The sequence below is a fragment of the Perca flavescens genome, chromosome 21 (assembly GCF_004354835.1).
Source record: "Perca flavescens isolate YP-PL-M2 chromosome 21, PFLA_1.0, whole genome shotgun sequence".
In the NCBI taxonomy this organism is placed as follows: domain Eukaryota; kingdom Metazoa; phylum Chordata; class Actinopteri; order Perciformes; family Percidae; genus Perca; species Perca flavescens.
The window spans coordinates 11320010-11333319 of NC_041351.1; the positions used below are offsets into that span (position 1 = coordinate 11320010).

Sequence of the window (13310 nt, forward strand, 5' to 3'; positions counted from 1 at the left end):
ATGAGTCGACATTTTACTGCTGCTGTTTGTCTGGCTTTAGTTTGTCTTCCTTTGCTGAGCAGTTCATGTCCTGCACAATGCAGCTGCTTCTTCCACAAATTAAGCGATGGATCAAAAGCAAGGTAAATATGTCAATGTATTACATTAAAGGTTATTGTTTGAATTTAATTCTCAGTACATTTTTTCTTTTTTTTCTTGCATGCAAATGTGATTTTCACTGCAGCTTTCGTCTGTTCAGTCACTCTGTATAGTGGAGGATTAACTTGGAGTTGCCCTTTAATCTCCTTTGCTTGTTCCTGAACAATAGCTTACTACGGTTTTCTCAAATAAATGCCTAACTGTATTCTTTATGTAAAATTAAAGAAATTTAGTTTTTAAAGACCACTTCTACAAACCCCTACAGTTTGAAAGTAGATTTAATATTGTTCCTTTTAACTGTCTACATTGTAAACTATCACATTTTCATTTCTTGCAGGAGTGTACTCTGCAATGATCCGGAAATCACTGTGGTTCCTCCAAATTTCCCCATTGACACATCGAAGCTGCGCATCGAAAAGACAGCAATCGCACGGATTTCAAGCGACAACTTCCACTACCTCAACAGCCTGGAATATCTGTGGATGTCTTTCAATTCACTAAATACACTGAATGTTGACAGTTTTCGTGGTCTTTACAACCTGGATGAGCTCCGACTGGATGGCAACTCCCTTACCTCCTTCCCCTGGGAGTCCCTGACTGATATGCCAAACCTGAGGCTCCTCGACTTACACAACAACAAGATCTCCACCATCCCTGCCGATGCCACCATGCACATAAAGAATCTCACCTATCTGGACTTATCCAGCAACACTCTGACAACCGTTCCTGCTGATGTTCTCACAATGTGGCTAAGTGTGAAGCCATCCCAGGATTCCTCCAAACTAATTCTCGGTGAGGATCAAGCTGTGACATATAAGGATCACGGAATGTATTCTTTTTAAGCTGCCTTGCATGACGACCACTTCTTTGACATCAGAAGCATTTTAAGATGAGTTAGGGATTATATAATTATATTCATTGTGTGCAAAGTGTCAATGTGTCAAGTTAATTCTTGACACATTGCAACAAGTCATTCTATTTATTTTAACTCACAGCCACACATACTTGGTCTTAAAATTACTTGTTGGTGTTGTGTAAAGGAAAATGTACTGGATGGTAGTGATAGTTCATAAAAGGATGCTGAGTTTTTTCTTTTCACTGACAGCACTTTGTCACACTTGATTTCCTCTGCAGGACTCCATGACAACCCATGGCAGTGTGACTGCCGGCTGTATGATCTGGTCCAATTTCAGAAATCCCCTTCCTCATCCGTTGCTCTCATCGACACCAGGCTGAGGTGTGCTGATCCAGAGAGCTTGTCAGGGGTTCTTTTCATTGAAGCGGAGCTGCAGAGGTGCCAGGGCCCCCGGGTGCACACGGCCGTGGCACGTGTACGAAGCTCACTGGGCAACAATGTCCTGCTGCGTTGTGGCACAGTTGGAGTTCCCATCCCTGAGCTGTCCTGGAGCCGCGCCGATGGCAAGAAAATGAACGGCACTGGTAAGTTCTCCTGAAGTAATTCCAGATGTGCTTAAATTAGAACAGTATCTATTCCTGTGCAAGTCAAAGTGTCAATGAGATTATGATTATTCTTTTTTTGCTAATCTGTTTAACTAATCTGTGGGTGTCTGCTTTTTGTTTTTCAGTTCAGGAAGAGGTTTCAAAGGAGGGCATCATTTGGTCGATTCTGAGTGTGCCTGCAGTCGCCTACCGTGATTCTGGGAAATATGTGTGCAAAGCAACCAACTTTGTGGGCACCGCAGACGCTATTATCTCTTTGGTGATCACAGATTCCTTTCGGTCAGAGGAAACAGGAGGGGGTGTCCCTAAGAAAACCAGAGGGAAGAAACCTGGTGGCATTGGAAGAGCGGCATACCAAGAGAAACTTATTGCCAGATATGTTCCTCCACCATCCACCACAGCTGCTCAGCCCATCATCGAACCTCTTAATGGCAAAGGTGCGACTGGGAAGTATGAGATCGAGAGCTACAGCATCTCTGACGGTGCTTCCGAGGGACGAGGCAAGCCGTCAGACCCTCGGAAACCGGTGGAGGTGGATGCTCTGAGCAATTTAGCAGCCAATGCCTCGTCCTTACAGCAAGCTCCGGAGAAAAGGGTAGTGCGTTCTGTGAAGGTAATTGGCGACACAGACCATACTGTCTCTCTGAACTGGAGAGCCCCTACAGCCACAAACACCACAGAATTCAGTGTCCTATATGCTATATTTGGTGAGAGAGACATGCGTCGGCTAAACGTAGGTGCTGGAAAGAACCGAATCACCATTGACGGCCTTGTGCCGAAGACAAAGTACATTGCCTGTGTTTGCGTCAAAGGCCTGATCCCAAAAAAGGAGCAGTGTGTAATCTTCTCAACAGATGAGGCGGCCAGTGCGAGTGGCACTCAGAAGCTCATCAATGTGGTGGTGATAACGGTGGCATGTGTGATTGCTGTCCCCCTCACACTGATTGTGTGCTGCGGGGCGCTAAAGAAGCGCTGCAAAAAGCTGCTAGGGCGGCAGTCCAAAGACATGCAGGACTCGTACGTCACGTTTGAGACCCTGGGCCCCACAGCCAAAGCTAAAGGAATGGAGGGCGAGTATCTGACCAGGCTCAATCCTGACGAATCCAACAGGTTGCTCTCAGCAAGGTCCAGTGTTGACTCGGCGGCCACAGCCAGGACTGAGGGACCACCTAACGAGTACTTCTGCTAAAACCAAATGAATGCCTCAACCTCCAGAGGATGCACTTTGTTTTTTAATGGACTTTTGGGTTTTGTGAATAAATAAAACCGCTGTGCTCAGAGACTCAAAAGACAGAGGACACTGATGTCTCAGTCAGCATGGGAAGTATGAAGTGGTTTTATAGCCTTATGGGAATAAAAAACGCCATTCATTTGGTGGCAGCAAAAAAGGGAAAACATACACAGTGACACGGTTTCAATATTTACATGTGGTGTACAGTATATGTGTAAAAAAATAAACTTTTTTAATTCATTATGCACTTTTAAAGGTGATGTTTTGCATAGGAAAATGTTGCCCTAAACTGTCTAAAACCCAATCATTTTTATTTTTTTCTGAAATGTTACCTTGCATTGTGTTAAAGTCTTTATTTAAAACATAAATTATTTGTAGAAATTATGAAACAGCAGTTATTAGTTTTGTATGTCAGTATGATGTTCATGTGCCAGGTTTACTGTTGGGTCAGAAAACATAAAATACGGTACATTTTATAACGTGTAAATATTTGGGACCTGAAATATATGTGTATGCATGAATGTACTATATAACAATAAAACTTTTTTATATTGATATATGCTTTCAAGCTTTTTTCTTACATATCAGAATATTATTTTTTTAATAGATCAATAGCCATCTTGACTAAAGCAGGAAATGGCTTGTTATGTGCATTAAAAAGTAACAAGTAACAAACGTAAACATATGTATTATGCAGATTGCTAATTCACTGAAAAATTAGCACCTCTCACCTACATCCTTAAATATGTAATATAAAAAGAATGCTGAATCAACTTCAGGGCAGTTTGTTTTGTCCCTTCAGGAAAAATAGTGTGTAGTAGGCTTATCTAGGTAGACGAAAGATACGTTTGTTCAAGACATTTGGAAAATGCCATGAAACCAAGGAATCATCAATATATATCCTTAACATAAAACGTATGAAAAAATTTTATGATAACTGGGAGATTGTTTGCATTACCAAACATCTGCTCTATCTCTTTGCCTGTTAAACTAGCATGTTCACCAACAAAAAAAAAGGATATTAAAGCAAAAATACCTGTTAAAGATTGAACCTGAAATGCTGTAGATGTCTGTTTTCACACTTGCTTTATATGCTGATTTAACAACCTGAGAGACAACCAGTGTTCAGATTATTGAGGTCAGATTACAGTCCTCTCCAGACATCTGTCCCTCTGCCGCCCTCCCTCTGTGTGCTACTAAGCCCAACGGGCTCAGGCCCACTTAATACAGACGGCCATCCTGTCATGTCAATGCCTTGGCTTTGGTGGGGAACAAATAAATTGAATTAGACTGACAAATCTTGATTGAACATTTGTGGTGAGTGTTCTTATGCTTTTGAGGAGTATTGACAATGTTTTCGAGACAAAGTGGACCTCCGCTATAAATACACCTTTCCCATTTGTCTCACATGTCACTTGGTGTCTTAAGTCTTACGTCAAGGAAGATTAAGGTAATAGGCTTTCTTCCATGAAGCCCATGTCCTGCCTCCGCAGGCCTATTCCAAATGCTCTTCCAGGAATATGGACACCTTTTATGTCGCATTACATATCGCTTTGATATATTATCTCATCACCCCTGGGTCACCAACTTGTCTGACCGGTTGCTCCTGCACAGATGACCACTTGGGAAGGTATGTAACCGCTGAAAATATACAAACTCTTAAAAGTATGTGTTAGTCATGACCCTGTTGTTTTACATGTAACCTGCTATACCAAAGTGTTCTAAAACCTACAAACACTATCCATACATTTGTCCAGTGGTGCATGTTCATGAGTAGCTATGAAGATAAAATATACACCTCTCTTGTCTAAACATATTTCGTCTTACCCTTCTAGGTCTTTACTATGTATGGAAACCTCCATGGGACGAATCCCAGAGGATATCCCTCATGATTTCATTAAAATCCGAATTGAAAACTGCCACCTGACCGAGTTACCTCGAGGAGTTTTCTCTCAAATGAGTGCCTTGGAGTTTCTCTGGCTGAATTTTAATAAAATCACCTTGATGAACATCAAAAGCTTAGATGGGCTGACCAACCTGACTGAGCTCCGGCTGCAAGGTAACAAGCTGACTTCAGTAACATGGATGGCGTTTCAGGACACACCAAAACTGAAGATTTTGGACCTAAAGCACAATCGACTAGACATCCTGCCCGAACACGCTTTGAGACACTTACCTGAACTGACCTACTTAGATTTATCCTTCAATCAGCTTAGTGTCATATCAAAAGATGTCTTCATTAATTGGCCTCTTTACCAAACAGCAGAGAAAGCGTGGGGGAAAGAAGGGCTGGTCTCCAATATGGTTCTGGCGCTACATGACAACCCTTGGTTGTGTGATTGCCGCCTCAAAGGCTTTGTTGAATTCATCAGGGCGGTCCGCCCTCCCATCATTCTCATGAACTCTTATTTGATGTGCTCGGGCCCCGCCTCCAAAGCTGAAAAGTTTTTCCACGAGATCCAGTTAAAAACATGCATGAATCCGGTGGCCTCTGCCCCAGAGACTAACATCACTTTACCTCTCGGTGCAAATGCAACACTCACATGCTTAGTAAAGGCCAGGCCAGGTCCAACCATTCAGTGGATGTACAGTTTGAAGATTATAAGAGGATTTGCTGGTAAGATTTTTTGTATTACTACCATCCATTAAACTGTTGTGAACCTGCTCAGGGAGCACGTAGTGTGGTATATGTTGAACTTTCAGGCTGCATCTGCTTAATGAATACATACATGAACAATACCGTCTTTAGGGTTAACTTACTATGTCTTTATCAGATGTAAACAAGCTCTGATTGAAATGCTGTGACACTCTCTGTTATCTCTTTGCAGCTACAGAGACTCACATAGACGAGGAGACCGTCACCTCCAAGCTGGTGATCCCCACTCTTCACCTGGCAGACCGAGGACTCTACACCTGCATGGCCAACAACTTTATTGGCAACTCCTCCGTCAGCATCACAGTTAACATCAATTCATCCAATTCCTCTGCTCCTCTCCCTCCACCTGTCCCCATGCTGTCATCTGATGAGAATGCCTACATTGACATCCGCATTGCCAAGCAGACAGTTTACGGTATCACCCTAGAGTGGTACGCAACAACGGACAACCCAGCAGAAACCTGGTTCACCATCCACTTTGGCAAATACGATTCACACAAAAAGGAGATGATCTACATTGGCCCCGGCATCAACAGCTACACTGTCAGCGACCTGCTTCCTGTTACCAAATATGAGGTGTGTGTGACCCTGAAGAACCATCCACCGAGAGAAGGCCAGTGCATAGTGTTTGTGACGGGAAGTGACATCAGTGAGCTGGAGCAAAGAGAGAGGCTCATCCACATTATTGTCATTGTTTGCGCCATGGTGTTGGCAGTGCCGGCCGGCATGTTTGCCTGCACTACTGAGGCCAGGTTCAGCTGCGTGGACCGCTGCATGAAACTGTGGAAGAAGCACAGGCTGCATGGAGAGGACCTGCAGGGGGCGGAGAGGCAAGGCACCTTCGACAGCCTGCAAGCGGCCAGCGATGAAGGCCTGTGCAGGGACTCGGAGGAAAAGCCGAAAAAGAGGCGGAAGTCTGAGGACAGGTGCAAAGGAGGAAGTGCAGCTCATCTGTACTAGCATCAAAGTCAATACATGTACATATATGTGTATTTGTAAATAATTTCAGTTTTGAGTGTAGCACCAGTTGTGCTTCTTGTATATTATCTTGTCTAAAGCTATTTTCTCAAATGTAATGAGTCATCAGATTTTCAGAAAATACCTTTGATCTTAAGGAATGGTAAGGTATTGTTAACGTATTTTCACAATCCTCAAGGACTATTGCAACCATCCGGATGAAAAAATATTCAATCTGCTGCATGATAAAAAAAATATTCTAAAGTTGCTCCGTTTCCTATCCAAGAAGCTGGAAATGCAGCCTGTTCTCATGAACCATACGTCCGAAAAGCTACGAAAAGAAGTGGCTAGGCACATCTACTAACTGCAGATGATATGACGAGCTGTGACAGAGGTCTGTAGCCGCGTCACAAAGCTCTGTAGAGGCTTAAACATCCAGCAACTGCTGCTCTGTAGCACGGAGCTCTGTAGTTGATGTCACGTGGCCAGCCGGCGGTCTCCCAGTTTTCGTACGTTTTAGTGTGTCTAACTTTTCGTCAATATCATATGAACCCGTTCATGAGAATGCGTTGAGATCGCAGGGTATTTTTAATGTAGCACTTGCACATTAGAGGCACAAATTGGTGCTGTAAGTACCCTGTAAATATAATTCTCAGGCTATTAGCTCAAAGCGGAGATGCCTTTCTTCCTTATCATGAGAAGAGTTTTATTATCTGTGTTAATATACATGTACAGAAAGAAGTTTGTGATGAAATGCATTTGATATGTCTTTGGTTTCAGTTTTTTTTCTTAAAGTTTTGATACTGCATGCAAAAAAATCCCAAATTTAAAAAATGTGAATAATTAATATTTTGTATATTTCTTAATTGTCAACTTCACCAAACTAAATTGTGTGTGTGTGTGTGTTGGTTCATGGTTCAGGATATTTTAACCCATTTTATGTTGAAAAAAATAAATATTTTTTTATTGGTTTTCTTTTCACAGACTGCAGATTTGCTGTCTTGTAATGAAATTATGTTTGATGTGGATTAAAGAAAAGTCAGAGACAAATGCTAAGACACATTTTTTAGCACAATTACTCAGAGGATTTGTTACATAAGCAGTGTTTTCCCGTGCATTTATACATACACCCGTAAGCAGATTAAAGTGATTTTCTATCTGAATCCTAGTCAGCAGGACATGATATTTCCATTTAATGACAGTTTTGAGCTTACTGTGTGTCTCTATGTACACTGTAGAAAATAGAGGGTATTTTTACATTTTCAATTTGCTTTTATCAGTCTAATAAAAAAAGTCCTTTTTATCTAGTTAAACGCAATTAAATATATATATTGAGTATGATGAAAATTAGTTTTAGTGTTAAATGTTGTTGTTTAGTCAGTTCAAATCCACAGTGGAATCACTGCATCTGTTATGATTTTTTTTTTTAACAAATGAAATAAAAGGTGTTATTCATTGCTAAACATGATATATTAATATGTAAATAACTATAATTAGGATGATGTCATATTTTGAGCAGTAGTGGAAGAAGTAAAAGTATAAAAACCACAATCTAAAAATAACTATTCAATTACAAGTAAAAGTTCTGCATTTAAGTAAGTCAATAGTAAAATACTGATTCTGCAGAAAAATGGCCCTTGTAACTGATATAGTATCATATCCCAATGCATCAATGTGTAAGCATCATTTTATTGATGTAGCTGCTCGAGGTGGAGCTTAACTACATGTGTGTATATAGTTAATTTATATTATTTTATATACAGTTACAGTTACTTTGGTACAGTGGTTCCAAACCCATGGGTCGGGCCCTTCCAAAGGGTCGCCAGATAAATCTGACAGGTCATGAGATGATTCACAGAGTAGAACAGATGAAAAACAAAGATCTGATAAACATATCTGTATCAATTCTTCTAACCTTTCTCTAACCTTTGCTTTTTTGTGAAACGTTGAATACTTTGGGCCTTGAATAAAACAATCTGCCCCAACTACACTGCTTTATTGTAAATGGTTACAAGCCGAAATTGTGTGAAACGACTGGTTTAATCTTAAATTATGCAATATATTTTATAATGTCATCATACATTTTATGTAAAGTCTTAATCTGCAAAGTGACTAGTAGTTATAGAACTCAAATGAATATAGTTGAGTAGTTAATACAATATAGTAATACATTAAAGCATAAAGTAGCATAAACATATACTGTATTCAAGTGAAGCAAAAATACCTCAAAATTGCAAAAAGTCACAGTACAGTATGTCGAAAAGAGTCAAATAAAAGTCATATAATAGTGTGTCAAATAAGTCAAAGTATAGAATGTCGAAAAAAAGTCATAGTATAGTATGTTGAAAAAAGTCATAGTTTTCACATCAAGGACCCCTAATCTGACAGAAACTAGACCACAGACCCCCATTTGATTATATTTGGATTTAGATGTCTAGAAAAGTCATAAAAAAGTCACAGTATAGTATGTAATAAAAAGTTTTAAAATTGTCATAGTATAGTGTGTCGAAAAAAAAAAAGTCAACATCTAGTACCACTATGTTGAAAAAAGTCCTAGTATAGTATATAAAAAAATCATAAAAAGTCATAGTATAGTATGTCAATAAAATTATAAAAAGTCACAGTATAGTATGTCAAAGAAATCATAAAAAAGTCAAAGTACTGTATGTCGAAAAAAAAGTCATATAATAGTATGTTGAAAAAAGTCATAGTATAGTATGTCGAAAAAAGTCATAGTATATAGCAGTGGTTCTCAAACTTTTTCACATCAAGGACCCCTAATCTGACAGAAACTAGACCACGGACCCCCATTTGATTAGATTTTGTCCATGTGTCCCCATCTGATAGGATTTTTGCTTTTATATTTTTTATTACAGAACGTCTATGAATGAGTCTATGAAATAATCTATGACACATTGTGTTAATTAAGGATGGAATTATAGTGAAAATAAGTTATTTCACTTTTTGCTGGGGACCCCTTGGAACCCACTCAAGGACCCCTGAGGGTCCCTGGACCCCAATTTCACAACCATTGGTATATAGTATAGTATGTCAGAAAAACTTATACTATTATGTTGAAAAAAGTCATAGTATAGAATGTCGAGAAAAGTCATAAAAAGTCATCGTATAGTATGTCGAAAAAAGTCATAGTATAGCATGTCGCAAAAAGTCATAGTATAGTATGTAATAAAAAGTTTTAAAATTGTCATAGTATAGTGTGTCGAAAAAAAGTCAACATCTAGTACCACTATGTTGAAAAAAGTCCTAGTATAGTATATAAAAAAATCATAAAAAGTCATAGTATAGTATGTCAATAAAATTATAAAAAGTCACAGTATAGTATGTCAAAGAAATCATAAAAAAGTCAAAGTACTGTATGTCGAAAAAAAAGTCATATAATAGTATGTTGAAAAAAGTCATAGTATAGTATGTCGAAAAAAGTCATAGTATATAGCAGTGGTTCTCAAACTTTTTCACATCAAGGACCCCTAATCTGACAGAAACTAGACCACGGACCCCATTTGATTAGATTTTGTCCATGTGTCCCCATCTGATAGGATTTTTGCTTTTATATTTTTTATTACAGAACGCCTATGAATGAGTCTATGAAATAATCTATGACACATTGTGTTAATTAAGGATGGAATTATAGTGAAAATAAGTTATTTCACTTTTTACTGGGGACCCCCTGGAACCCCCTCAAGGACCCCTGAGGGTCCCTGGACCCCAATTTCACAACCATTGGTATATAGTATAGTATGTCAGAAAAAGTTATAGTATTATGTTGAAAAAAGTCATAGTATAGAATGTCGAGAAAAGTCATAAAAAGTCATCGTATAGTATGTCGAAAAAAGTCACAGCATGTCGCAAAAAGTCATAGTATAGTATGTTGAGAAAAGTCCTAAAAAAGTCACAGTACGGTATGTACAAAATTATCATAGTAGTGTCGAAAAAAAAAGTCAACGCCTAGTATGTCGAAAAAAGTCATAAAAAGTCATAGTATAGTATATAAATAAAATCATAAAAATTTATAGTATAGTATGTCAAAAAAATCATAAAAAAGTCATAATATAGTATTTCAAAAAAATTCATAGTATAGTATGTCGAGAAAAGTCATAAAAACGTCACAGTACGGTATGTCATAAAAAGTCATACTATAGTATGTCATAAAAAGTCATACTATAGTATGTCATAAAAAGTCATAGTGTAGTATGTTATAAAAAGTCATAAAAAAGTTATAGCATAGTAAGTCATAAATAGTCGAAAAAACGTCATAGTATATAGAAAAAGTCACAAAAAGTCATAGTATAGTATGTTGTAAAAAGTCATAAAAAAGTCATAGTGTAGTATGTCGAAAAAAGTCATTGTATAGTATGTCGAAAAAAGTCATAAAAAGTCATAATATAGTTTGTTGAAAAAAGTCATAGTACGTCAAAAAAAGTCATGAAAAAGTCATAGTATCATATGATGAAAAAAATCATATTATAGTATGCCGAAAAAGTCATTGTATATTATGTCGGAAAAAGTCAAATAAAAGTCATAGAATAGTGTGTCACATAAGTCAAAGTAAAGAATGTCGAAAAAGGTCATAGCTTAGTATGTCGAAAAATGTCTTAGTACAGTATGTCAAAAAAAAGTCTTTAGTATGTTGAAAAAAGTCATAAAAAAATCATAGTATGTTGAAAAAAGTCATATTATAGTACGCCGGAATATAATAATTGTATATTATGTCGGAGAAAGTCAAATAAAAGTCATAGAATAGTGTGTCAAATAAGACAAAGTATAGAATGTCAAAAAAAAGTCATAGTTTAGTATATCAAAAAAAAAGTCTTAGTTTATGATGTCTAAAATCTCTTAGAAAACAGGCACCCCAGTAGCTCAATGGGTAGGTTGTGTACTGTAAGGGCTCAAATGCATTCACAGCTGCCATGGTTCGATTCCACTCCTGGACACCCTGCTGAATCTCTTCCTGTTTCTATCTAAAGAATACCTGCTGAATCCCTTCCTATTTCTGTACAAATAAAATGTCTAAAGAATAACTTTTTCAAAAATGTCATAGTATAGTATGTCAAAAACATTATGAAAACGACACAGTATAGTATGTCGAAAAAAAGTCAGCGTATAGTATGTTTAAAAAAGTCATAGCATGTTTTTTTTTTTTTTTTTAAATGTCATAGTATAGTCTGTCAAAAAAGCAATGAATAAATAAACGTTGAAAAACGTCAAAAAAGGTCATAGTATAGTATTAAATTTATATATTGAGTATGATGAAAATTAGTTTTAGTGTTAAATGTTGTTGTTTAGTCAGTTCAAATCCACAGTGGAATCACTGCATCTGTTATGATTTTTTTTTTTAACAAATGAAATAAAAGGTGTTATTCATTGCTAAACATGATATATTAATATGTAAATAACTATAATTAGGATGATGTCATATTTTGAGCAGTAGTGGAAGAAGTAAAAGTATAAAAACCACAATCTAAAAATAACTATTCAATTACAAGTAAAAGTTCTGCATTTAAGTAAGTCAATAGTAAAATACTGATTCTGCAGAAAAATGGCCCTTGTAACTGATATAGTATCATATCCCAATGCATCAATGTGTAAGCATCATTTTATTGATGTAGCTGCTCGAGGTGGAGCTTAACTACATGTGTGTATATAGTTAATTTATATTATTTTATATACAGTTACAGTTACTTTGGTACAGTGGTTCCAAACCCATGGGTCGGGCCCTTCCAAAGGGTCGCCAGATAAATCTGACAGGTCATGAGATGATTCACAGAGTAGAACAGATGAAAAACAAAGATCTGATAAACATATCTGTATCAATTCTTCTAACCTTTCTCTAACCTTTGCTTTTTTGTGAAACGTTGAATACTTTGGGCCTTGAATAAAACAATCTGCCCCAACTACACTGCTTTATTGTAAATGGTTACAAGCCGAAATTGTGTGAAACGACTGGTTTAATCTTAAATTATGCAATATATTTTATAATGTCATCATACATTTTATGTAAAGTCTTAATCTGCAAAGTGACTAGTAGTTATAGAACTCAAATGAATATAGTTGAGTAGTTAATACAATATAGTAATACATTAAAGCATAAAGTAGCATAAACATATACTGTATTCAAGTGAAGCAAAAATACCTCAAAATTGCAAAAAGTCACAGTACAGTATGTCGAAAAGAGTCAAATAAAAGTCATATAATAGTGTGTCAAATAAGTCAAAGTATAGAATGTCGAAAAAAAGTCATAGTATAGTATGTTGAAAAAAGTCATAGTTTTCACATCAAGGACCCCTAATCTGACAGAAACTAGACCACAGACCCCCATTTGATTATATTTGGATTTAGATGTCTAGAAAAGTCATAAAAAAGTCACAGTATAGTATGTAATAAAAAGTTTTAAAATTGTCATAGTATAGTGTGTCGAAAAAAAGTCAACATCTAGTACCACTATGTTGAAAAAAGTCCTAGTATAGTATATAAAAAAATCATAAAAAGTCATAGTATAGTATGTCAATAAAATTATAAAAAGTCACAGTATAGTATGTCAAAGAAATCATAAAAAAGTCAAAGTACTGTATGTCGAAAAAAAAGTCATATAATAGTATGTTGAAAAAAGTCATAGTATAGTATGTCGAAAAAAGTCATAGTATATAGCAGTGGTTCTCAAACTTTTTCACATCAAGGACCCCTAATCTGACAGAAACTAGACCACGGACCCCCATTTGATTAGATTTTGTCCATGTGTCCCCATCTGATAGGATTTTTGCTTTTATATTTTTTATTACAGAACGTCTATGAATGAGTCTATGAAATAATCTATGACACATTGTGTTAATTAAGGATGGAATTATAGTG

At 37.0% G+C, this 13310-nt stretch overlaps 2 protein-coding genes across 2 annotated transcripts; both read left to right on the forward strand.

Moving 5' to 3' along the window:
* On the forward strand, nt 1-2788 carry lrit1b (leucine-rich repeat, immunoglobulin-like and transmembrane domains 1b). Its single transcript, XM_028568147.1, has 4 exons — nt 1-122; nt 476-930; nt 1273-1578; nt 1725-2788. The coding sequence occupies exons 1-4, from the start codon at nt 1-3 to the stop codon at nt 2786-2788; spliced, it is 1947 nt and encodes a 648-aa protein (XP_028423948.1).
* A 1637-nt stretch (nt 2789-4425) lies between these two features.
* Nucleotides 4426-6446, forward strand: LOC114547623 (leucine-rich repeat, immunoglobulin-like domain and transmembrane domain-containing protein 2). Its single transcript, XM_028566891.1, has 3 exons — nt 4426-4460; nt 4666-5447; nt 5659-6446. Exons 2-3 carry the CDS (start codon nt 4679-4681, stop codon nt 6444-6446), a joined length of 1557 nt encoding a protein of 518 aa, XP_028422692.1. The 5' UTR covers nt 4426-4460; nt 4666-4678.
* The last annotated feature ends 6864 nt before the right edge of the window (nt 6447-13310 follow it).

Coding starts and splice junctions, on each gene's coding strand:
- lrit1b (XM_028568147.1), top strand. CDS start 1: ATGAGTCGACATTTTACTGCTGCTGTTTGTCTGGCTTTAGTTTGTCTT. Junction 123..475: donor AGCGATGGATCAAAAGCAAG/GTAAATATGTCA, acceptor CATTTCTTGCAG/GAGTGTACTCTGCAATGATC. Junction 931..1,272: donor TTCCTCCAAACTAATTCTCG/GTGAGGATCAAG, acceptor TTTCCTCTGCAG/GACTCCATGACAACCCATGG.
- LOC114547623 (XM_028566891.1), top strand. CDS start 4,679: ATGGAAACCTCCATGGGACGAATCCCAGAGGATATCCCTCATGATTTC. Junction 5,448..5,658: donor GATTATAAGAGGATTTGCTG/GTAAGATTTTTT, acceptor ATCTCTTTGCAG/CTACAGAGACTCACATAGAC.